This window comes from Geotrypetes seraphini, chromosome 2 (assembly GCF_902459505.1).
Source record: "Geotrypetes seraphini chromosome 2, aGeoSer1.1, whole genome shotgun sequence".
NCBI lineage: Eukaryota > Metazoa > Chordata > Amphibia > Gymnophiona > Dermophiidae > Geotrypetes > Geotrypetes seraphini.
The window spans coordinates 194866099-194893506 of NC_047085.1; the positions used below are offsets into that span (position 1 = coordinate 194866099).

Genomic DNA, 27408 nt, shown 5'->3' on the forward strand with positions numbered 1-27408 from the left:
CCTTCCCTCCAAGAAAAATTGTAATTGGTCAGGTTCATAGAAAACATATTTATTAGCTTGATAATTAATATAACATTTACAAGGAAAGCGCAGCTGAAAGGTAGCTCCTAAACTTAATACAGATTGACGTAACATTAGAAATTTTTCCGCCAAAACTGTGTCCACTTAGAGACATCAGGAAAAACGGCTACTTTACTACCAAAAAATTCAACATTCTCGGCTCTAAAGAATAGACGAAGAATTGCTTCTTTGTCTTGTAAAAAGACAAAAGTCACAAGAAGTGTAGCCCTTGCAGAAATTTCAGACTGTGAAGATTCTAGGATATTAAGTTCTGCTAATTGATGTTCCAAGTCCTGCTTTTCTTTAGGAATATTTAAGTAGTACAATTTCTGTAATGGGGATATAACTGTCTCAGGATACTTTAAGACAGAGGTTAGAAACTGTTGAAATAGTTCCTTAGGTGACTGTAGCCTGGAGACTGGAAAATTAATCAGTCTAAGATTTAAATTCCTATTTGCATTCTCCAGGTTCTCAATCTTCCTGGCCAGCAATACTTTATCCTTATAATGCAAATTAGAGGAATTTTGTAACTCCGAGACCTGCTTCTTGACTTTGTCCATTCTTTTGTCCTGATGTTAAATTTGTAGCTCTAAATTCTTTATTTGAGTTGAGGAGGTTTGTGAAACAGAAAAAGTGAGAGCATACCCTTGTGAAGGCTTTCAATAGCCTCCCAGATTGCTTCCATGTCTATCACTGGTGGTTTTTGCAGCAGGTTCAGGAAGGAGAAGGACATTGAGGAAACTGCAACCATGGAATCCAAATTGGAATTTCCACCTCCTTGCCATGATGAATCTCAGGTCCCCCAGTCGTTGTAGAACGAAGCTGAAATTCCAGTGAAGGTGAAACTTTTTTCGGGGTCAAGGGTGAGCTAATCAGTGCTGGCAGAGTAAAGATCATCTCTGCTGCTTCCTGCAGCACCGTTGGCATCCCTGACAACATCCCAGGGAGTGGGGGAACTCCTGGATCAGCTGGGCTCAGCGAAACTTTGCTATCTGAAATTGAGGTCAGCCCCCCTTGATCAGCCGAAGCGCCCTGTACAACTGGGACAGCATAGGTGGCGATTGCTGACTGGCGTATTGGCGGTGTAGCAGAGAAGGCAGAAGTCCATCTCTCTGTTTTCCTCTACGCTTCGGCATGGAGAAACAGCTAAGAAAAGGCAAGTATATAAGTATTATTTTGCCGGCGTAGCAGGAGCTTCCTGCTATGCAACTTGCTCCGTCGCCATCTTGAATCTTTCTCCATACCCTGCATGGAATCTTCTTTTGACTTCTTCATGGCCTCACGCTCAACTCTGGTCAGATTACTGTTTGTGGGAAAAAATTGGAATGTTCAATGTCACTCAAAATCACTTGTTTGAAAACTGACAAAGTAGAATCAAGGGGACCGGGTGGCATCCATGTTGATTTGCAGCTCAATATAGAATCATGGTCAATTACTACAACCTCCAAAACATATTTTTATCTGTAGCGATCTTATGAATTTCTGAAGATCTATTTTAAATTGAAAAGTATCGAACTGATTGCTCGGAACAAATGAGAAAACCTCTTGATAGTAGCTTCAATTCAACATCGGAAAGGATCTTAGAGGATAAGTTGACATCCTGCAAAATACACAACAACAAGTCGGCTTTAACCCAACAATCACAGCGACTCACCGAGCGTGCTGCAGAGTTAGAAGAAAAGGTGGATGAGTTGGGAAATCATTCTCGCAGGAGCAACCTTCGCCTACTTGGTTTTCCAGAATTGGTACCTGATGGAGCTCTTAAAGACCATTTGGAAGCTTGGTTGTCATCTCTCTTGCAGTTGAGGAGCAAAACCGGATCACTAAGAACTGAGCATGTGCATCGTTTGGGCCCCAAATGGCCTGGGAGAGAAATACCCTGGGTCGTGATCTTTAAGCTTTTAAACTATGCACATAAAGTGGAGTTACTACAAGCTTTCCAAGCAGGCCAGCAGCTGAATTATGAGGGGCATAAAATATTATGTTTTCAAGATTTCTCAGCCAGAGTTTCAGCTCTACGAAGGAAATTCTCCCCTCTCTGCACGAAACTACTCTATATGGAAGTACGTTTTACATTATAATACCTGGCCATATTAAAAAGCTTTCTGATAACCGGCGGCTTATAAAGGAGATGAATAGTTATAGTAGTTCCCCAGCCTTGAAAAAGAAATGAGCAAAACGCGTTGGTAAAGGGGATGAATGATTCATAAACTGAAAAGCTAAGTTATTTAAATTATCATCTTAAATTATGAAATGAAATGCGCTGAAATGGATAAATTATTTAAATTATTAAGAAATCGAAAAAAGATAAAAAGTATAAAAAGAACAAAAATAAGATATACACAAAAAAGATAACTAAAATAGGTATGCTAGATTGGGATGCATGAGGAATTGATCCCCCGAGGAATTAGAAGGTTCTAGGGGCAGTCTGATATCCCATGGCAATACCAATAGAAATTGATATTCTGTCACGAGTATGAATATGAAGTTTTGAGATTTGTTATATAGCTCATGTCAAACTAGAGCAGCAGGAAGTGGTGTTATGTAGTATTTATGCCCTAACCAGTATGATAAAAAAATTTTCATTAAAAAACTTTTGTCTCACTTGCATGAACCGGCTCTGGATAGCTCTAGTGCTTGAGACAGAGGGGCTGGAGGAGTGTGGGGACTTTCTGTATTTTGTGAGCTTCCGGACATGGTGGATGTCTGGAGGGCTTTGCATCCTATTGAAAGAGATTACCGTATTTGCCGGCGTATAAGACGACTTTTTAGTACCTTAAAATCCTCCCCAAAGTCGGGGGTCGTCTTATACGCCGGGTACAGTTTACATGCCCTTACTTGCGGGGCTGGATGTACTCAGTCGCGCGGCTCTTCTCCTCCCTACCTTCTCTGCTTGCAGCACAGAGCCGAACGGAAGTCTTCCCGACGTCAGCGCTGACGTCGGAGGGGAGGGAGGGCTTAAACAAAGCTTAAACAAAGCCCTCCCTCCCTCCGACGTCAGCGCTGACGTCGGGAAGACTTCCGTTCGGCTCTGCTGCAGGCATGGCAGGTAAGGAGGAGAGTAGCCTCGCGGTACCAAGAGAGAGGGGCGGCCGCCCCGCCCCGGTTGCAGCACAGCCGGCCAGGTCCCCTTACTTTTGTGGCACTTCCCCGACCGACCGATAACAGCCCGGGTCCGACAATCCTCCCTGCCCTGTAGCCGCGAATCTAAATTACTTTCTTACAGTAGCTGTAAGAAGGTAATTTAGATTCGCGGTTAAGGGCAGGGAAGTTTGTCGGACCTGGGCTGTTGTCGGTCGGTCGGGGAAGTGCCACAAAAGTAAGGGGACCTGGCTGGCTGTGCTGCACCCAGGGCGGTAGAGAAGGAGGGGGGGGGGAAGGACTCTGAAAGCACTTGAAGACAGAGGAGGGAGAAGAACGCTGAAAGCACATGGGGGAATACAAAGGTGTGGAGAAGGAAGAAGGGGTCGTCTTATACGGCGAGTATAACACAAAACTCTATTTTTTAACTAAAAGTTGGGGGGTCGTCTTATACGCCCAGTCGTCCTATACGCCGGCAAATACGGTATATATATTTGTCCCAAGCGCATTTCACCCTATTAAGAATTATTTATTGCTTTCCAGGTCTTTACTCGTGTGACAGCCATGGAGATCGGTCCCATAGCTATATTGGACCTTGCTATGTTCTGGATGGATATGCATCTCTCAGGGTCTCTGTCTGCTCCGCCCCAATGGAAATTCACTCCTCACCCCTATGGTGATATTAATTTTCATGACTTTTTACATCAAAAATAGACTCTGTACAAAGAGTGAAATGCGCCTCATAACGCTACACCAATTCTTTACTGGGACACCGCTAAGGAAGTACTCCAAGGGGAGATGATTGTGTATGCTTGTCATCAGCGGAAAGTCAGAGACCGGGCAATTTTACAACTTGAGCGAAGGGCAACTCAGTTGCAACAATATGCCAAATACCTCACGGTTGCGCTTAGATCCAGTCTTTTGGAGGTACAACAAGAGTTTAATGAGCTACTTTTTCAGCAAGCTCGTAAATCTACAGATTATTATAGATATCAGCTATATAAACATGCTAATAAGAGTGGGAAATTAATGCGCACTTAATTCGGCAGAACAGGGGGCCTTCCAAGATTTCTGTATTGCATAGGGTGGATGACTCTCTGTGTAATTCGGATGTGGAGATTGCTCAGGTTTTTACCAAGTATTATGCACATCAGATCCTCCCTCCTATGGATAGTGAGATGTATCTTTCTAATTTATCTCTTCCTTATGTGATGCCCTCAGAGTGTTCCTAGCTCAATGCCTCTATAACACAGGAAGAGGTGGAATGGGCAATACAACACAGTCCTTTAGGGAAAGCTCCTGGTCTTGATGGGTTTAGCGGTGAGTTTTATAAGCTTTTAAAAGATGATATTGCATGCCCACTTACGGATATGTTTAATGGTATGATTGTGGATGGTGCTTTGTTGGTCCCTAATATGGCACAAATTATAGTACTCACCAAGCCAAATAAAGACCCTACGTTACCCGAGTCATACCGCCCTATATCACTACTTAATTATGAGGCTAAGTTGCTGGCTAAAGTCTTTATGAATCTCTTGCCTCTGCTGCTTCCAAGACTTATAGTGGATCCTCAAGTGGGCTTTGTCCAAGGTCCCCGCTATTCAGGAAATCCATGAAGACTAACACCGTATGAAACATTTCAATCCTCTGAAGCAACCCGCTCTACTCTGTAACACCTCTGGACATGTCCAGAAATCCTTTTCTGTAATCTGCCTTGAACTGCAAGGTAATGGCGGAATAAAAATCACTAATGTAATATTGCCATACTGTGAAGAGAATATGTGCCAGATCTTGGCCGCTCTGTCGATTGCCCAAATCCACTAAGATTCTTTCATTGTTGGTCAGTTTTGACATGGAGAAGGCTTTCAACAGAATGGTCTAGTCCTTTTAGGATGCCTATGGCATCGCAGTGTTTTTTCAGGAGGCTATTAAGACCTTATACTGTCATCCGAAGGCTAGTATTAGGGCCAATGGAGTAATGTCTGACCCATTTGACATTAAACGTGGGACCAGGGGTGCTCATTATCCCCCCCTACTTTTTGTTTTGACTCTCAATCCTGCTATTCAGGAAATTTTAGCTAATCCAGATATAAAGGGTTTTACTTTAGATCCTCACACATTTAAAATAGCGGCCTTCACAGACGATCTGTTAATTCATGTAACAGATCCTCATGTTTCCTTGCCTACAGTTTTGGAGCATTTTAGGAGTATGGCGACTTCTCAGGTTTTCAATTAAATCTAGACAAATCTGAGGCATTAGCGCCAGGGGAAGTCAATGGTGGGCCTAGGGAGATTCTTTTCCTTTAAAATGGGTGACTGACTCAAATATTTGAGAATCTGATTGACAATGCAGATGGATCAGCTATATCGGCTTAATGTGGACAGATTATTGTACAAGACCCATATGTAAAGATTATAAACTAAATATAAAGGCATCTAGGAATAAGAAAATTCAGGATGGAGTATATCCAGAGGAAGGCTACTAAAATGGATGTAGGTCATCATAAGGCATATGGGGGCAAAGGCCAAAGAGGGGAGATATGATAAAGATGTTTAAATACCTATGTGGCATAAATGCGCATGAAGTGAGTCTCTTTCAATTGAAAGGAAATTCTGAATGAGGGGGCACAGGATGAAGGTGAAGGTGAAAGGGGATAGATTCAGAAGTAACCTCAGAAAATAATTTTTCAAGGAAAGGGTGGTGAATGCTTAGAATGACCTCCAGGTGGAGGCGGTAGAGACAAAATGTATATCTGAATTCAAGAAAGTTTAGGACAAGTTTGATCTCTAAAGGAGAGGAGGGTATAGTAAAGGGATCAGCAACCTTTTTAAAGTAAAGAACCAATTTATCCTAAAAATTTCATCCAAGATTTACAAAGAGCCGCAACAGGAAGAGAAGGGAGTTTGAGATATTCCAAGTTTCTCACTCTCTCTTCCTTCCCCAATGTCTATTTTCTCTCCACATTTTCTTCCCTCCAACCCCTCATAGGTCTCTGCACCTCTCTTACTTCCCTCCATCCCCCAACCCATAGTCAAGGTTCTCTCCCCCCTCCAGGCCTGCCACTTTAATCTCCCTCCCAATCTCACGATCCACTCCTGGGCCTAGTGAGGTATCTGGTGGTCCAGCGGTATCTTTGTGGCAGAATTGTGGCCCTCTCACTCCTGACTCCACATGGCTGCCTTCTAAAATGGCTGATGGAAAAATTATGTTCTTATCTGTTAATTTTTTTTCCTTTAGACACAGCAGATGAATCCAGAGACCAATGGGATAGCACACATCTACCAGCAGGCGGAGATAAAGAAACTGATTAACAGGTGGTCCTATTGGCTATTACTCCTCCTGCCCAAGCATCCGTAACCATCAATAGGCATAAGCATGTAAAAAATTTCTTTCCCATAACAAATCTCAAAAGGCAATAATACAGAATACAACCATCAATAACAAACTTTGAAAGTTGCAAAAGAAAAAACCGACAGACAATATCGAGAAAGGGTGGGGCTCTGGATTCATCTGCTGCGTCTAAAGGAAAGAAAATTAACAGGTAAGAACATAATTTTTCCTTCCTTAGCAACAGCAGCAGATGAATCCAGAGACCAATGGGATGTAGCAAAGCAATCCTCAATCTGGGTGGGAAGCATATACACCCGAAGCACTAAAAGCATCCACCGAATGCGCCCCCACATCCAACCGGTAATGCTGAGATAAAGCACTCTCGGAAAATCAAGTAGCTGCGAGACAAAACTCCTCCAAGGAACAAACCTCTGGACCGAGTCCAAAAAGTAGCCATCACTCTGGCAGAATGGTCATGAAGTTCTTCCGCCAACCGCTTCCCTGCCATCAAGCCAGCGTAAAGAATGTCCTTCTGGACCAATGAAGCGATGGAGGCTTTGGACGCCGCCAAACGTTGGAAGCATCCCTTGAAGAATACAAAAAGGTGATCTAAACAACTAAAACTTGTTAGAAACCTAGCTCGTGGAAAACGCTACGCACTTTCAAAAAAATGCAGTGAATAAAAGCACGTTTCCCCATTTCTCCTCCCAGGAAGAAAGAAGGAAAAGTGAGAGTGGCATAAAAGAAAAGATGACACCTCCTTAGAAAGAAATTGTGGTACCGTCCGAAGATTTTGGAAATCAGAAATAGGAATCCCCGTTGAACAAGGCCTGCAACTCAGAAAACCGCCGAGCTGAAGCCATGGCCACAAGAAACCCCGTATTCAACAGCACAGCCTTTTAGCATCTCAAAAGACTAGGATGAAATGTAGCATTCGGTAAACTGCGAAGAAGTACCTTAAGACTGCACTCTGGACAGAGCTTTCTAAGAGGTGTACAAATAAACCGTACTCTGTTCAGGAACAGAACTATATGAAGCTGAGAAGTAAGCGAAAAGCAAGATACCTAGCCCTCGTAACAAGCTAAGAATGGCACTTGAAGCTGAAGGGAATTGAATGCTAAGCCCTTGGCAATACACAAGGAATTCTGGAACGGTGCAAATGTTGAGAAGTACCCAAGATAGGAAAAACCTTCAAAAGGAAGCAGAATCCACAGGTGAAGACGTCTGTATCGCCTGGATAAGAGAAGAAACAACCTGCTTCGCATAACCCTTATACATCAGACATGACTTTTCAAAAGCTAGGTCGCAATACCAAAGTAGAATGAATATCAATGTTGATCGGGCCCCAGGTGAGCAAATCCGGAGATACCAGGAAACTCAACAGACTGGCTGTCGAAAAATTCATCAGATCCGCATAGCAAGGATGGCACAGCCAATCCAGAGATTCTACAAATACTGTGCCCTGAAAGCGAGTTTGAGATGGCAAATTCAAGCCATCATCAGCCAGGGGAAAACACTGAAAAAAGAGAAACCAGAGGAGAGAAAGAAGCCACGCTGCTACCCCCTCTGACTCCCACTGCCTGTGTCCGCCGAAGAAGCTAGGAAGCTTAGAATTTCGAGACGAGGCCATGAGATCTAGTTCAGGAGATCTCACTTCCATACAAAGAGCGGGAATGCCTGAGCCAAAATATCCAGGATGTAAAAGATTTCACCATTACTAACATTTACACTTTCTAGAGCATTCACAGCGCTGTACACTGCAACATACAATAAATGGGCCATGTTCAGATTTCGTGGAGAGAAAGTCTATCCAAACTCTGGAAAATGATCTGCCAACAGAAGAGGAAGATGAGGGTCCACCCATTGAAGTAGAACCATGACTTTACTCGCCAACTGAGTACATCACCTACTGCCCAGGCTGGAGAGAAATACCACCATCATAAAACTGACTGAAAAAACCTTCAGCGTCATTCCGGAAGAATGGTCTGAAGCTCCAAAAACGGTAGCCTGACCATGCTTTAGAGTAGAAGAATGAACAAGTATTGAGTCATCTCTTAAGACCAGACTCCTGGAGCTGAGGATGGAAGGCACCCAGCCCCCCAACCCAACAGCCCGGGATGTTTGGTGACCATAAGCTAGTCCAGCAAGGACCGAGGCATGCCTTTGAAAAGATAAATCTCGCTGAGCCACCAAATCGTACAGAGTGATGCTTGAGGAGCCTACCAAATAATTGGAGCCCTGAGATACCGGGAACCACCGGAACAAAAGCGACTGCTGTAACGTTATAATGGGAAAGCAAGCCGAAGTTCCCAGTGGAGTCAGCAACATGCATCCTAGAACCTGTACAGAATCCCATACTCTCGGTCATGTTGACCGAAGAAGAATGCAAACCTGATACTGTGACCCATCGCCCTAGTCTCTGGGAAGAAACACATTTCTCTCCTATATGAATAAAAACATCTCCCTGATATACCTATAAATAGTACAGGAGAAAAGAGCGCTGTGCAAATTCGAAGATTCACATCTAAAGAACTGAGGAAAAGAAACCACCCTTTTTGTGTCAGTCATATGGCCCGACTGGAAGACGTCCGAATCAAGCAGTCAGTCAAGAAAAAAGGAGATGAAACGCCTGGTAGTGTCAAAACGGTACCACTGCCCTCATTTTCTAAAATGTTCGTGAAGCCTTGGGTAGGCAAATGGCATGTGCCAAAACCGAAAGCGCTGCTCCAAGAGAGGCAAGCAAACTTAGTGCTGATTTGGAGTCCATAGTGAAAATGTAAATATTCTCCCAGTTTTTCTGTAGAAATGTGTAACCCTGAGAAACTAATTCAGCAGAATGGGATCCAGCCCCAGTCTGCTCAATGCCCCCATCTTGGGCACCATGCAGTAAGCGGAACAACGTCCCTTCATTCTCGAAGAACTACAAGAACTGCCCTGAGGACCAGTAGCACTTAAAATGGAAACAAAACATAGAGACTCCAAGAACGAACCGGAAATCTGAGGAGGATGCAAAGTTGCAAGCATCCTGAAAAATGTTCACAGCCCCCTGACCTGACATCATAGCGTCCTCCCCCTCATGAGAAAGCCTGAAGAGTCATTGGAAGAAGTCAAGATCCCCTCAGAAGTGCAGAAGGTCAGGGAACAGCAGGGTGAGAACTGTAGGATCTGTAAGAAGAAAGAAACTCTCCTAGGAAAAATCAAGGTTCGCAATGTAAAGAGGAGTATACTGGAACCATGAATACAGTACCAACTCCATGCAATGGGAGCGAAATATGTATGTCCTTTAAAGTGAATACGTACTAGACGCAATCAAGATGCATCATCTTGCGCCCCATGGAAAAGAACAGCCTCCTAACAGGTATCAGACAAAGCTCACATTGCTAATGAGAGCTTCAGGAATGGGGCTAACAGCCACATAGCGCGCGCTCCTCCGCGGGTTTGATAGAATAGGTAACTGGCTCCTGGTTAGAAGGAGCTGCACAGCCCTACCTGTCTGGTCGGGGGGTCCGTCTAGCATGTGCCATGAGAAGATGGTGACAGGAGAAACCAGCGTGGTAAGCATGGAAATCTGAAGTCCAGGCCCCCTCAGAAATAGAGAAAGAGAATCCTGGCTGCAGGAAGATGCGAAGTGTCATTATGCCCATAGAGACAGCCTGAACTTGGTAACTGTTTGTACTACCTTTAGGTATATATATCCTATGCCACTACTAGACACATGCAGCGCAGCACAGAGGCCCAAATAAGAAGGACAGATACCAACAGAGGCTCAAGCTGTAGGGACCCCCAAGAGAGACAATGAGATACCCGTGTGAAATACAGGGCACTATCTTACAGCTGATCTCACTGTGCTGTGATTTGCCATATGTCGACCCGGTCCGGAGACAAACTGAGACTGGGTGACCTAGCAATGGGCAGAGTCTCTCTGGTAATCCCTTGAGGGCTAACCCCAGAGTCCGATTAAAACAGCAGCTTCCTTCAAGTGAATACAGCAGGAACACAGACATAGACATATAGATCTGCCCAAGCTTGTCCCAAAGCTGGTGAAACACGTACAACTAGTCTGGACCGGAAAAGAGAGAAGCTGCAGCATACCCAGACCAAGTCAACTGGAAATAAACTACCGGAATGCTGCAGCTCTCCCGCCATCGCCAGAGAACCAAGCGCATGCGTGATTCTCGCTGAAACGTGGCCGCTGCATCAAAGCTCCTAGAAACATAGTCGGATTCAAGCCCCGCAAAAATTACCCTGCCGCAGCCTGCATAGAAAGAAAATCTGACTCAGGGAATAACTAGAAGAACAGTGCGGTGCGTCCCACAGCGCCAGAAAAAACACGTCCCATCTCATGCGCGCTGCTATAAACCAGCACCTGCACAATCAGCTGCACATGGCCGTGACAAATACAGACGAATGGGAGCCTCGGAATAAACAGGACTACTACTGCTGCACTGAAACCTAACGAGGAGAACAATTGCGAGCATGAAATTGCACCGCTACTGCTGCACTGCAAACCAACAAGGAAACCAAGCGCGTGTGGGCAAAGGGCGGGAAAGTCCCAGCTCCCTCAACGGATTTCTAGTCATAAAACTTAGCCTCAATAAAATATCCATTCCTTAAACGTACGTTGACCAAACCCACAGTACTAAGACTTCCAAACAGAACCTGAAGTTCAAACAACAGTAAAAAAAAACCACATACATACCCACAAGCTTGTTGTTAGGGCCGGTTGAAGCCAGTAAGTGCTGGTTGTGCAGCACTAACAGGGCAGAATGTAGTAACCGTGGTCTCTCTCTTTTTTTTAAAACAGAGAAGGGAAAGAAGAAAAAATGGAGACCCAGTCAGACCCTCTAGCAATGGAGGGAGGGTGAGGCAGGGACCTGTGGGGGGGGGGGGGGCGCCCAGATGTAATCCCTAAAGCCGGCACCGTTCAGCCGGACACCCCTGTCTCAATGAAGAGAAAACCTCAACAGGAGAAATATAAATGTTGTCCCACTGAAGAGAAACCTCAACAGGGGAAAATAAAGTTCCAGTCGCAGCCAGAATCCAGGAGCTAGTTGAATAGCGACCATCACCTGCTGGGAGTTAGAGCATACTGAAGATACAGGAGGAGTGCCAGCCAATAGGACCATCTGTTAATCAATTTCTATATCTCCGCCTGCTGGTAGATGCGTGCTATCCCTTTGGTCTCTGGATTCATCTGCTGCTGTTGCTAAGGAAGTGACCTTTCGCAGCTGCTTACGGCAGCCATTTTAGAAGGCAGACATGAGGAGGGAAACATGAGGCAGACATGAGAGGGCTGGGTTCCTGTCATGAAGAACCCCGCTGGATCACCAGGTACCTTGATAGGTCCGGGGAGACGGAAGGGTGAATTGTGGCAAAAGAGTTGCAAGTGGCTCACAAGCCGCAGGTTGCTAATCCCTGGTATAGTAGATAGTATGGTTAGGCAGGCTAGATAGGCCATATGGTCTTTATCTGTCTTTATTTATATCCATTTCTAAGTAAATGTGGCTTGATCTATAAACCAAAGAAATATAATACCTGAAAGATGAAATTTTTTTTTTTTTTTTTTTAATTTAATAGGGCAATAGGAAAATACTTTTGGATCTTTTGCCACTGATCTATTTCTTAACAAAAAAAATAGGCATAATTTGATAACTTCATGAAGAGCGTATAATTCTTTGTAAGATATCTAATTCTATACAAAATTCTATGTAACAATATACCACCTGCAACCTACCTATAATTCTAATTAATGAGGTTTACATGGGATATAAGATTGCAACTAACATAACATTTTATCCATAGAAATTTCACTTTTTACAGGTGGTACAGGGCATTCCACAATGCCCTCCCCTCATTGAAAGGTAAAATAATTATTAGTATAACATTGAAAGATTAGAGAAATGTTTAGCAGTAACTGAGAAGGTGAATTTGCATATTGAAAGACATATTCTGAGCCAAATGACACAGAGTTTAATACAGAAAAACTAAGTCAGACGTGCAGATATTAAACATCGAGGTGAAGAACACCAAAAGTAATATGCTAGACAAGTAATTTAAAGCAGTGGTTCTCAAACCTGTTCTTACAATCATTCCCATTTCATGCAAATCAGTTGGGTCGTTGGGCTATGCCCTTCAATGAATACCTACTGGATATATTTGCAGTTATTTTATTTATTTAATTTTTAGACCGCTTCTCCCACAGAGTAATAGATATTTTAATCAGACAACATGTGCAAATATACCTTATGTATATAAATGATGGACAACCTGAAAACCAGATTAGCTGAGGAAAACAGATTTGAAAACCTGAAGTACACTTTATCTGTGGTCTAGCACAGTGAATGTTTCAGGATGGTAGAATGCCAGGTCACACATCCTTTTATCTCATGTTTCTCATCTGCTTAAAGGGAAGCCAGTGCACAGCATTAGGGTTAGTCACATGGTTGCTTCCAAGGCATTGTTTTACTAACATGGCATAAAAAAAATGTTACTAACAAAATATTAGAACAGAACCATGGAAGTACAGTATCAGAAACATCTGTGTGAAAAAACTGCCTCTTATAATGATGACCTGTCAAAATCACGATGGACAAAAAGTGTCCACAATCCTGCACAGGACTTATGCGCTCCACCTTAACAGTTCCTGTTAGCGCTGAGGGTGTATGTGTGTGTGTGTGAGAATCCCCCCCAGTAAACTTACAAGTGTTTAGGCTCCCGTTGGGGTGGGGGTGGGGAAACCCCCCCACTACACTGAAAATTGCCGAATACTCAAAAAATGAAGGAAAACAGCAGTTTCCACTGTAATGGGGGAGGTTCCCTCCCCTACACCCACCCAATGGAAGCGTGAACACTTGTAAGTTTACTGGGGGAGGGGTTCCCTACACACACACACCCACACCCACACACCCCCTCAGAGCACTAACAGGAACTGTTTTAAGGCCACGCACACAAGTCCTGCACGTTTTTGTCTGGCGTGCTTTAGTTATGGTGCCCTTATTAATGACTGATAAAGAGGCAAGTGATAGCTGCAATAATGACCTCACTGTAGGCAACTATGAAGGAGTGGGAAGAAAAATGTATTCTTAATTCTAGGATACCTTTAAAGGGTTCATCTCTCTTGAAGAGTTCACAGAATGCCTACAAAGCTGGCCAGTTCAGCAATTTACAGCATGACTCAGGACAATGGCCAATATAACATGGAATACACCAAAGTACTGTTTCTTTAAAACAACCAAAAAAACAAAAACATTCTGATAAGGTATTGTTAATATATAATCTGGCATAGGGGGAGCTATACAAGGTTTGAATCATTTGAATAAAACCAGAACCAATTCCAAACCAATCCATCGTCTGATACATGAAGGCCCATTCTACACGATCAAAGGCCTTCTCTGCATCCAAAGATACAGAGAAGGCCGGATAATTAATATTTTTTGATAAATTTAATATATGTAATGCCAGTCTAGTATTATTAGAAGAATGTCATTGAGCAACAAAGCCCGTTTGGTGCATTCCAATGATATAAAGAGAGCCTTGGCTAAGCGTAAAGCCAATAACTTAGCCAAAAGTTTAGCATCTACATTTATCAAAGAAATAGGCCTATAATTTGAAACCAACATTGGATCTTTATTTGGCTTTGGCAAAACAATAGTCAAGGATTCTGCCATAGTACCTAAAATGCAACCTTTAGTTAGTTGAGCCTGATATAAATTTAACATATAAGGTAAAAGGGTAATTTGAAATGATTTATAAAATTCTACCGTGAAACCATCACCACCTGGAACGGATCCAACTCTTAGGGACTTCAATGCTGTTTGCAATTCTTTTATAGATATAGGCACTTCAAGACTAGATCTTATATGCTCAGGAACTTTAGGACCCTTTATTAATTTTAAAAATTCTATACCTTCCTTTTCCTTATTTGAATAAAGCTCAGAAGAATACAAAGTTTTGTAGAAGTACAAAAATTGTTTAAAAATATTTTACAATTTGTACCTGAGCATCACCTTTTTCATCTTTTATCGCTACAATTTTTACTTTCCTTTTTTTCACTTTAAGGTAATTAGCTAGTAATCTTCCCGCTTTATTCGAGTTTCCATAATATAGAGCTTGCTGAGAAAACAAATCCTTTCTTGCCAACTGTGAAGAAATCTCATTATACTTATATTTAACTTTTAATAGGGCTTGTAAAGTTTCGTTTTCCCACTTTGTTACTAATTTTGCCTCTAATTCCTTAATTTCCTTTTCCAAATTAGAATATTCCATATTAAGTTTTTTCCTAACATGTGATGCAAAAGAAATAATTTGTCCCCTTAAAGGTGCTTTAAACGCATCCCATATTTCATGTGAAATTTCTGCTGACACATTGATTTGAAAATATTCTTCTATCTTTTTTTGAGTTTCTTCAATAAATTTTGAATCTGCAAGCCATGTATTATTGAATCTCCATACAGGTCTTATCATATCCTCTTCATCCAATCTCAATTCAATCCATACCCCACCATGATCTGATAACATAATTGGATCTATGCTAGCTTTCATCACTTTTTGAACTAATAAATCTGAGACAAAAATATAATCTATTCTTGAAAATGAATTATGAACATGAGAAAAAAATGAAAATTCCCACGCATCAAAATGTATAGTATTCTCCATATATCTTTTAAACCACAAGATTTTACCAAATTATCTAGTCCCATTGACTTGATTATTCTACTAGGACTTTTATCTATTAATAGGTCCATGACAGCATTAAAGTCCCCAACTACTACTAATTCCGAAGTTGCCAGTGGCAACAATAGTTTCTGGAGAGATATAAAAAATTCTGATTGATTAGAGTTAGGGGCATAAATATTCAAGAGCGCCAATGTATTTTTCCCAGCTTTCATTTCAACATACACCCACCTTCCGGAAGGATCTTTATCTTTTAACGTGAAAATAGCCGTACATCTCTTATGTATCAGAATAACCACTCCTGCTTTTTTCCCCACCGCTGGAGCATAAAAACAGTGCTTTACCGGTTTACCCAACCTTGTTCCAGCTTTTTTGATTCTGTTTCAGATAAATGTGATTCCTATATAAAATATATATCTGCAGCCTGCTGTTTCAAAAAATTAAGTGTTTTTTTCCATTTAATAGGGTGATTTAATCCATTGACATTTAGTGAAAAGAGTTTAAAATTCATTTTTAATTATTAATAAAGAAACCCTACAGAAATTCATTTTCCTACATTTCTTTTGTTTTATCATTACACATCCATAATCCCACATCAATAATCCCATAAACCCTCCTCCCCCCCACCCAAATAAATCATACGAATACTTGAGAACACCTATATAGACAAATGATTTTAGAACTCCCCCTAGGCTTATTCACTATATTCTATCAATGACCTTAGATATTAAAAAAACAAACAAACCAAAAAACAATTTTATCTTTATCAACCTATAAGGCACATATATTAACTCATAACAACTTATGAATTAGGCTATATTATATTCCAGTATTTCAAATATCTAAATAAACATACTTAATACTATTATTATTATAATCCACCATATATCTCATTTATTAAATTGAAGTAAACAATTTATATCCTCTTATATTATATTATACTAGTCTTTAAGCCCGTTACATTAACGGTTGCTAAAATAGATGTGTCTGTCTGTCTGTGTTTCTTTATCTCTCTCTCCTTGGCCGCTGTCTGTATCCTTCTGTCTCCCTCCCCCCCGAGCACAGCTGTCTGCCCCCAGAACACACCTCCCCCCCAAAGCAGCCCCCTTCCCTCTCCCTAACTGTCTCTCCATGGCCCTCTTCTGTCTTCCCCCCCTCAAGCAAAGCTGTCTGTCCCCAGCACACCTCTCCCTATCTCTCCATGGCTCATTCTGTCTCCCCCCAGCACACCCCTCCCCCCAAAAGCAGCCCCCTTTCCCTGTCTCTCCATGGCCCCTTCTGTCTTCCCCCCAGAGCAAAGCTGTCTGTCCCCAGCACACCTCCCCCCAAAGTAGCCCCCTTTCCCTCTCCCTATCTCTCCATGGTCCCTTCTGTCTCCTCCCAGAGCAAAGCTGGCCCCAGCACACCTCCCCTCCAAAGCAGCCCCCTTTCCCTCTCCATGGCCCCTTCTGTCTCCCCCCAGCACACCCCTCCCCCCAAAGCAGCCCCCTTTCCCTATCCCCCTGGCTCCTGGTATTGATCCCCTTCTTACCCTCCCCTCCATCCTGGCGTCTTCTGGCCTGCTCCTCTTCAAAGCAGCCTGCGATCTTGGTGGCCGGCTTTAGCGAACCTAGCAGGCCGCTCTCCAACTCGGTAGCATGTTCCCTCTGACGCGATCCTGTGCATCAGAGGGAGCGTGCTACTGAGATTGGAGAGCGGCCTGCGAGGTTCTTTAAAGCCGGCCACGATCGCAGGCTGCTCTGAAGAGGAGGATCAGTGGCGGCGGCGGCGAGTGAGGTGACACTGCGAGGACGCAGGCAGCGAGTGAGAGGCAGCTGCGAGTGAGGGCGGGCGGTGATGCACCGAGGACAGGGAGAGAGCACAGTCGCACGCCTTCAGCCCCCACATGCGCCGTGAGGTTAGAATGTTGCCACAGAAGCACACCTCATGGCGCCACACCTCACAAATTTTCGAGAGCCCATGCGTGCTCTAGCGTTTTATTATTATTGATGTTATATATATAAGTTCCCCTGAAATTCAACATAAATTAATATTCTATTCTTTTCTACTTCATTTACAAAATATGTATTAGACAGCATCCTATATTTAATCAACTCTTTAAAATATATCCTTACATTCAGAAATTTAATTAGATATTCTAGTATTAATTTATGTTAAAATTTACTTAGAATATCAAAAATCATAGGACAAATTATAAAATAGATCAAATATAAGTGATCTTGTCTATATTTCAATTTATGATCTTCAGTATATATGCCCAGTGAATTAAATTTATTGCATCTTAGAAAATATGCAATATATAATAAATAGTTCCCTTTATATTTCCAAACCATCTGACCAGATGAAATCACTTTTCCATGAGTTCCTTTTAAAACTCATATCATATCAAGTAAGGCAAGGAGCATCGATAAGTGTTGACCAATCTATTAATGCAGATGTACCTGTCATCCCTTTTATGTTGACGCTAACACTGACTGAATCTTTGTTGGACGCATGCAAAATCTACATTATATACATTGTTGTTATTAAAGTCATTTATTTAATAGGTCAATTCTGTTTAATTAACCATCCATTGTAATCTTTTAACTTGAATTCAATTCCTTTCATTCAAAAATAATCTATACAGATGAAATATTAAACTTAACTGTCTTTCCCCATATAATGTACTTCTTTACTTCTCTCCTTCAAATTAATTCTTTCTTTTCCATTGTTCACGGGTTCTTTCAAGTGAAGCGAGGAGCATCAATATGAATTGACCCATTTATTGACGCAGATGTTCTTATTTGTTCCATTTACTTTGACGCCGATGCTGACTCTGTGTTGGACGCATGCGTTGTTGTTATTAGTTATCCAAGAAACGTCATTGCGTAAAACAACTAACATCTATTGAAAAAACCAAATGCCGACTCCGCCATGGAATCTGGAACCGTTTACGTTGTAATAGGTAACATAAAACTTACATCATTTATCTTGGAATTTGAATCTGTTTAGTTAGCGATCCGTTGTAATCTTATAATTGTAATTTGATTCTTTTCAATCAAATATAATCCATTTCAAATAAAATAATAAACTTAACTTTACTTCCCCATACAATGTATTTCTTTTTTTTCTTGTCTCCTTCCGATAAATTCTTATTTTTCCATTATGTTTTACTCATTGGTTCATGGGCTCTTCCTGTTGAGAAATAAAGTCTTTTAGCTTTTCTGGATTATTAAATTGAATTGTTTTATTATTGTACGTGACTCTTATTACAGCCAAGTAAAAAAGGCCATATCTTGCTCCAAGCTGTTTTAATTGAGGTCTAAACGATAATAGTTGTTTTCTCAAATTGGCTGTTGAACTGGCAAAATCGGGAACAAAGAAGATTTTTTTCCCCTTATATTCCATGTTTATACTTTCTTTAGCCAGCTTTAATATTTCCATGGCCTGTTGATATCGTAACATACGAAAAATGAAAGGTCTGGGATACATTTGGTTGTTAACCCTTCTCGTTGGAACTCTATGGGCACGTTCTATTTCCAACAGAAATTTTGAATTTATCTTGAAAATTTTTGGAAGAAAGGATTCTAGGAATAAAATAGCATCTTTATCTTTTGCCCCTTCCTCCAAGCCTAAAAGTCTCACATTATTCCTACGTGAGCGATTCTCCATATCTTCCATCTGTTTTTCCAAAATACTTATCTTTTTTTGACCACTTTGAATTTGAACCTGTCCAATTTCTAGATTTCTCAGTCTCTTTTCCATCTTTTCCATTCTGTTATTTGCAATTTCATTCTGCCTTGTCAGGTTATAGACTTCTTCTCTAAGCTCTGCTAATTTCTCTGAGTTTCCTTTTAATAGTAATCCAATCCTTCTCAATTCAACCATTAGTTCAGCGTTGTCTGGGATTTCCTTAGGCAAGGAGATCTTAGATGGAATTGTCTGCTCTTGTTTTTGTCTTTTTGGCTTACATATAAACGATTCCATGTTGCTTTGTTTGGATGTTGAAACCATATTAAAAGAATAATTACTATAAATTCTTCATAAAATAACAGAAAAAAGCCTGGGATGGAGGAGCCTGTTAATCACACGTCCATTCACAGCACTCCCAAGATTCTGGAATCAATAAAAAAACTAAAAATAGTCTCAGAGATATTTGGAGCTTCAAAATTAAACAGTATATTTCTGTATCTCGTTGGTCACGAATTTGGTCTTGGAGATTAAAGTGCACAATGTCAGCATCCATGAGACAAACATGGTTATTTTTATTACATAGGATTTTTTGGACCCCAGTTCGTTTGCAAAAATTAGATAGTTCCAAATCTAATAGATGCTGGCACTGTAATACTGATATAGGGACGTTAGATCATCTGTTATTTTTTTGTCCACTTATATTTAAATTCTGGAAGTCTGGAAGTCGATTTGGGGGCAAATAAATACTATATTAGAATCTGATATTTCACTAACATATGAAGCCATTATATGTGGTATTATATTACACGTTAAACCTACACTTGACAAATATAAAAGTCGTCTCTTCCTGATCTTTACTGGAATAGCTGTTCAAATGATCACAAAAAATTGGAAAAATTATGATAGATTAAATTATACATTTTGGCAGACAAATGTATGTAATACATACAAATATGAGAAAATGAATGCTGACTGTTTGGGATACAGTGTTTTTTTAAAATAAAATATGGGGTCCATTGGCTATATTTGTTGATTCACATTAAGAGTTTTTCTAGTTCTAAGATTTTATCATTGCACATCCGGGAGAGTGGGAGGTAACTGGAAAAAAGGAAATATATATATATATATATAATTTTTTTTGTTTTTTCATTTTATCTGTAATAAATTAATTGGTACTATCATTATTTGAGAGGAGGGTGGGTGGGTAAAGTAATGCTTTTCATATTAATTGTACGAAGTGGTGTATTTTATGAAAATTGTATTGTAATTATTGTTCTATAAGAAATGTAATACACTAATGAAGTTTATAAAATAATAAATTAAACCCCCCCTCACCAAATGTCTGTGTAGAATTGAACTGCTAGACATGTAATGCTATACCCACTTTGAGGCTGAAACTTATTTTTACACAGCACAATTTCCAATATATATGAATGCTATTATTTCAGCTTGTTTCTCTCTGACACGACTTAATGGAAGCTATAATATGCTATTAGAACAGATCGCCACTCAGAAATCTAAAGAACCTTGTAAACAATAGTGTTTGCCTGTGTACAGCTGAACATGTGCCAATATTTATAAACAGTTAATTCTAAATAAGGAGCTCAGTAGATAATAAAATGCTATAAAAAGGCTATCTGCACATGCATAGTATATACACACCCACAGGTACAATATATGTGGGTGACATCATCAATGGAGCCCTGGTACTGAGAGTATCACTTTAAACATCTTCAAAAGTTTCAAGACTGTCCGTATTGCACATGCATCGGTGCATTCCCGCCCAATGTCAGTTTGTGAGACTATCAGTTCAATAAAAAAGCTAAGAAGCCAACAAGGGAAGAAGGGAGGGTTGTGAGAATATCTGCCTGCTGTCCCTGGATAATATCTCTTACACGTTAAATAACTGTGCTTTATCCCAGGACAAGCCGGTAGCATATTCTCACTGATTTGGTGTGCAGAAGTGTTGATTAAGAAAACTACTTTCTAAGTAAGGTGCTTGAGAGATGAAATCATAAGTGTTTCAAATGGAGGTTTCATTAAAGTAGAGATTATAACACTGAAGTCCCAAGGAACTGGAAGATGTTTGATTGGAGGTTTAAAATGAAACAGACCTTTCATAAACCTGGAAACCAATGGGTGTATAGCCAGAGGTTTACAGTTCAGAGGTATATGGAACCACCGATAGCACTGAGAGGCACCCTTACTGAAATCATCAGGATATGTGGCTGGAGGTAATGCTTGCTGGAAACACCAAAGGGTAAAATGAGTCCACTTAAAATGGTAACTGCATTGTGTGGACAGTTTCCTGGAACTAAACTAAACTATGGCTAATACTGGAGCAGAAATGGTGAATTCATCTATCCATTGGGAAAGAGGTACCAGGCTGTGAGTGTTAGAGAACGTAGATTGGGATGGAGACGGATCCTTCGTTCTGAGTCAGCAAAGTTGGAAAAAGTTTCAGTGGGATAGGTTCCATTACACTCTAGAAGTTACATAAAAAGCATCAAAAACCGATCAGGCCATACACTTCTTGGTTTCCAACAAATTTTAAGAGATGTGTTGGAAATTGTCAAGTTGGTCATCAGGCAAAAGTTGTTCAAACTCAGTTAACTATTGGATTAATGACTTCATGTAGGTGGTCATGTTATAACTAAGGATCTGGCTGGTAAGTATGGAATTTTGAAAAAGACATTTCCCAAACTTGTCCAGAGTAGGTATGATGAGAAAATCTGAATCATACTGCTCAATGCCTGGTAGTGGTAAGAGAGACCATCTTAATAATCAATGCCAGGACATATGTCACTGAGAAGTGTCAGCTATGACGATGGTGTGAACACCTGGAAGCACTCCTGGATCATCAACAATACCGGTCTGATGTCAAATGGGAGGAAGAACTCTGATGTCTGGATGTCGCAGTTCTTGACTGGTGTCAATGGGGAGTGCATAACCTGGTCCTCGAGTCCCTTGAGGAATGATGCTCAGGTCAGGCAAGTACTGGCGATGTCACAGTAGTAGTATAAGCTGCTTGTGTTCAAAGCATGGAAGCCTACTACCTCTGCACTAGTTCCCTGATCTATTTCTGGATCAATGGCACAAGCACTGTGATGGACATCGGTATAGTAGGTGACGAGGGGTGTCTAGATGTTAATAACCTCAATGACAAGACACACTTCTGAGGCAATGCCACCTGCAGGGAAGGAGACTGGATCTCTGGGCATTGATGCTTGGAGTGAGTTGATAGAATTGATGTCTGAGAAGGCTCTGAAGCCCTTCTGGGTGGAGAAGAATGCTTGCGCTTTTTAGCTTTCTTAGTGAGCATTCTAGATGGTGGTAAAGGAGACAAAGCCAACATCGAGTGGGGCATTGATACTGATGTTGGTCTCTGGGCTTCGGAGTCAGAGATGGTGAACACATCCTCAATGTTCTCGACGATGAACCAAAGAGTTTTTTTGTGTTGGAGTCGTCTAGCCTTCAAGAATCTTTTTTGTAGTTGGGAGCAGTGCTTACAGGATTCCACCCGGTGATCAGGGCTCAGACATTGGAGGCACCAATTGTGTGGATCAGTGCCCGAGATGGTCCTGTTACACCAAATGCATTGCTTAAACTTGCTAGAAGGCTTGGACATTAAGGAAGAAACCACTGATACAAAGTCAAAGGACTCAATGGTCCCAGGGAAGTTGAGTAGATTGTACACTGAAAAATGGCAAACTCTCCCAGCCTAAAAATAGGCTCCACAGGGCCAGAAGGCCCAAAAACTGAAAATGGACAAAAATTAAAAGAAAATAAAGAACAAGACAAAAATAGGAAAAGAAAACGAGATACTGAAGAAAATAAAGATGGGAAAATTTGATGCACTTTGGAGTAGCTCCATAATATAGCTTCTCAGCTCTGTGACAAACTGAGAACTGATGGTCCCATGAACCAACATCAGGTGGGAAGGCACTAGTGCATGTGTGGTATGGGCATTCTCAAGACTTTTGAAGTTTAAAATGACAGTATACTTTTGCACTGTCCGTACAGGGGCTCCATGGATATCTCCCATCCGTGAGAATATGCTGCCTACTTGTCCTGGGATATATACTTATACACATACAAATACGATTTATACACATACAAACACTAGGTTCTGCTCCTTACTGTGCTCTGTCATTGTGCTATCATGTGCGTCAGACCTGACAGTAAAACGCAATCCAATATATTCAGCTAAATAAAATGAGTATCTTTCATATATTAGAACTGGTAGCCTCCCACTGGAAAATAATAATGAAACATGTATTTTGTGATAAGCCATATTTCACTGTCTATTCTTATTTAATGGTTGTTAATTGTCTGTACTCTTCTGAAAATTTCTGATCTTATTTCTGGATTATTACCGTGAAGGATATGGTTTTCTGAAGCACTTTCAAATACTAAGAAAGGGGAGATGGAAGTAGGCTTTACTACAGTATGCCTACTTAGAAGAGAACTACTACAGCACATGCTACTCAGGAAAGGGCCTTAATTTGTATATGGGGAAATTCTGATTTGGGGGCAGGAAAATCTTATGTGTGGCAGCCTAGGTACATAACCCTTCTATCTGAAGAAAGGTCTGTAAACAGTGAAGCAGAATTAAGAGGTTGCACTGCATTCATTTGCACTGCACCTGGCCAACCAATAAAGACAGCAACCCAACTTCCTGCAGTATAAGAGTGAATCCATCACCATAACAAATGAAGCATCATGCTGCTGGAGAGCAGATGACATGACCTGTAATGCAAAATCTCATAAGAGCATCACCCTTACCTATGAGTGGAAGCTCGTCCATGCAAATGCCCTGAGATTTGAGGTGCTTCTTGATGCAGGCAAGCCGCTGTACATTGGGTCCCCAGCGCCTGCCCAGTTTGTGTATGTGCTGAATTTGTGTCACAAATCGCATTTCTTCATTCAGCTTGCACTCAGGCCTCCAGTCCGAAGGGGGAATAACCCTACACATCCCATACTTCTCAACCTGAGCTCGGACTGACTCAATATAGATCAGTGGATCATTGAACTCCTTGGCACTAGGCTGGAGGACAGGAATCTCAACCATCACTGGCCACTCTGACTTGCCCACCCTTTCCTGTTTCCCCAGTGAGTCATGTGGCTTGTGTAAGGAGTCCGTATGTGAGGTAGAAAGGGTTTCACAGGCAGCATTTTCTGTCTCATCATGTGCTTGTTTACCTGGCAAATTCCTTCCTGCTGTGGCCCTCTTCGGCCTATTCCTTTCCAAGGTCTTTTCCGGTACCTCTTTTTTTGTGTGTCCATTCATTACAGACTTTTCTGCCACAGTCCTTCTGTTCCTCACCTCTGGCAAGCTAGAAGTTACTTTTGTTTTCTTGATGGGCAGCTGTGGTTTGTCTACAAGATTAGTTTCTTCCAATCGCCTTTTAGAATTTCTTAGCCCCTCTCTTAGCTGTCTCCCCTCCTCTCTAGTGCACATTTTATCACTCAACTTGCCATTGACTTGGACACAGTTAATAGTAGCACAACTGGACTTAGACGCTGCTGTGAGGGATAGCACCTGTTTGCGGGTTTTTGCATTGCTACTTTCTATTTTCCCTGAGTTTGTATGGTTAATGGCAGAACTGGGCTTGCTATGGTTCAGTTTGGTTTTCTTCGCCAGTTCTCTCTTGGCTTTGGTGTATGTGACAGTTCCCCTGGTCACTGTTGCTGTGTACTTTGCAGTTTTGGATGGTGATGTTCTGACTTCTCTCATCTTTTTGGCACTGGCTGAATTTGAACTTGAAGCTGACAGTCGAGTAATTCCATTTACTTTAGAAACCTGGAAGAGGGAAAGAGACGGACCACTTGTAATTAATGTCAAACAAACAAACAAAGATATATATATATAGCAAAACCTTGGTTTGCGAGCATAATTCGTTCCAGAAGCACTCATATATCAAAGCAAATTTCCCCATAGGAAATAATGGAAACTCAGAGGATTCGTTTCACAACCCAAAATCTTTAATGCAAAATATACGTACTTGTATTGCAAGACCTCACTCATTTAGAACAGTCACTACACTCCTGCAGCATCAAAGAGAGAAGAACCATCAGCTCAGTTGTAATGTGTGTATACTGTATGTATTTGTATTGCAAGACATTGCTTGTATATCAAGTTAAAATTTAATAAAATGTTTTGCTGCAAAACTTGCAAACCAAGTTACTTGCAATCCAAGGTTTTACTGTATGTCAAAACGAATTATTCTAATAGTCTACAGATATCTGATTCATTCCTTCAGTACCTTGTGCCTCTACTACACAGAAGACATCAAGGGGTGGGTGGGAGGGGTCGGAACCAACTACTCTTGACTACATTTCAGTTTCTTTAGCCATGTATATTACCTGTTTCTTAGCAAGAAGTTCTTGTCAGTTCAAGGTCACTAGCTCCTAGAGTAATTGAAGATGAGGTTCCTGGAAGCCCCCTTCTCTAAGCTTTGCTCTGTGTAGATGTGCATTACTTGTACAGTGAGATTTGGTCAACAGAAGTGAAAAAACCCTACAGTATTGGATGAACCAAAGGATTTATTAATAAATACATTCTCAAATGTAGATAATGATGTTAATGAACAGGAATCAACATGGTCCGTGTTTCGGCAAAATGTCTTCCTCCTCAGGAGTCCTACAAAAGACAAAATACACACACAAATACATATGTTATATGAAGAAAAAGGAAAAAAATAAGGTAAAATTATGTCTCACCCGATAATTTTCTTTTCCTTAATCACAGCAGATGAATCCAGATGAATTGGATTGTGTCCATCCACCAGCAGATGGAGATAGTGAGCAATGAGCTGTGATATATGTAGGATGGTACGCTCTCTGGCTGCCCATATGATGAAGTATCAAAGCAGAAGCAGAACCAGTATCAAAGCAGAAGCCATAGGAATAGACAGCAGCACCAGTCCTCCCTCCTAAGCAGCACAACTGAAAAACCCAACTACATACAATGGAAAGAACAAACAGCACACAACAAACATAACCAAAGAAAGCAACCTCTGCATATAGTAAGATTTTTTAACAAATGGCAGTATTCTATCTCATAGGGCGGGCTCCGGATTTATCTGCTGTGACTAAGGGAAAGAAAATTATCAGGTGCAACAATTTTACCTTCCCTGTCATCATCAGCAGACAAATCCAGACAAATGGAATGTAGCAAAGCAGTTCTTTTCACTGAGGGTGGGATATGATAGACGTTTAAATACCTACGTGATATAAACGCACATGAGTCAAGTCTCTTTCATTTGACAGGAAGCTCAGGAATGAGAGGGCATAGGATGAAGTTAAGAGGTGATAGGCTCAGGAGTAATCTAAAGAAATACTTTTTTTTACAGAAAGGGTGGTAGAAGTGTGGAACAATCTCCTGGAAGAGGTGGTGGAGACACAGACTGTCTGAATTTAAGAAAGCCTGGGATATGCACATGGGATCTCAGAGAGAGGAAGAGATAATGGTTACTGCAGATAGGCAGACTGGACAGGCCATTTGGCCTTTATTTGCCATCATGTTTCTATGATCCAGTCAGTGCTGCCAACAAGACCGATGCTACAAACGAAATCCTGGCCTGAGCAGCAACATGCATGCGATAGTGTTTGGCGAATGTGTGAAGCGAAGCTCATGTAGTCACGTAATAAATTTCTGCCAGGGAAAAGGACTGGACTCCACCCACGATGTGGCTACGGACCTGGCTGAATGAGCTCTTATGGGAAGTGGAGATGTCTTCCCTGCCAGCAAATATGCTGATGAAAAGGCCTCCTAGTGATCGTGTCCTTAGATACCGCCAACCTGCAGTTAGGACCCCCAAACAGAAAAAACAGATGATCAGATCTGTGAAAATCATTAGTTTCCTGTAGGTACCGTTGTAGCATCCTCCCAAAGTCCAGACACTGAAAGTGACGAAACTGATCTAGATAATCCTCCTCGCAAAAAGAAGGCAAGAACAGCGGTTGATTGACATGAAAGGAGGATATCACCATCAGCAGAGAGGAAGGAACCATACGAATGGTGACACTTCCCTCCAAGAAAGAAAGAAAGGGATCCCTACAGGATAAAGTCTGCAATTCTGACATCCAATGAGTCAAAGTAATGGCCACCAAGAATACCGCTTTTAAGGTAAGATCTTTCAATGTTGTCGAGCTTTCTGAGTACTCAAATGACCAAGATGGGCAAGGAAGATGAACTGGAGGACGAAGGTATGTCAGGATGAACTGCCAGAGAGGAGCCCATGAAAACAGGCTTAACACCACCACCTGAACCTTGATGGAAGTAAGGGACAGACCTTTAGCACAGCTCCCCTGTATGAAGGCGAGAATCTGAGGCAAGGACAAAATCATAGGAGAAATATCTCTCTGTGAACACCAAGACTCAGATTCACCACACCCTTGCATAAGCCACCAATGTAGAATGCTTGTGAGTGAGGAGCAGAGTAGTGATTACTTCTTTAACATACCCTTTCTTCCTCAGTCTCGATCTTTCAATAGCCAGACAAGAAGACCAAAGTGGGACGGACCTTCCATATTGAACAGACCCTGGGACAGGAGGTTCTCCACAAGGGGCAGCCAAAGAAGTTCAT

The 27408-nt window shown here is 41.4% G+C and overlaps 1 protein-coding gene across 5 annotated transcripts in view; it reads right to left on the bottom strand.

Moving 5' to 3' along the window:
* Positions 1-27408, bottom strand: part of JARID2 (jumonji and AT-rich interaction domain containing 2) — a 532325-nt gene that overhangs the window by 211547 nt on the left and 293370 nt on the right. For all 5 annotated transcript variants that reach the window (XM_033934611.1, XM_033934614.1, XM_033934613.1 and 2 more), the window contains one exon: positions 23603-24620. In XM_033934611.1, the coding sequence (XP_033790502.1) occupies positions 23603-24620 (1018 nt within the window). The remainder of the gene's footprint in view (positions 1-23602; positions 24621-27408) is intronic.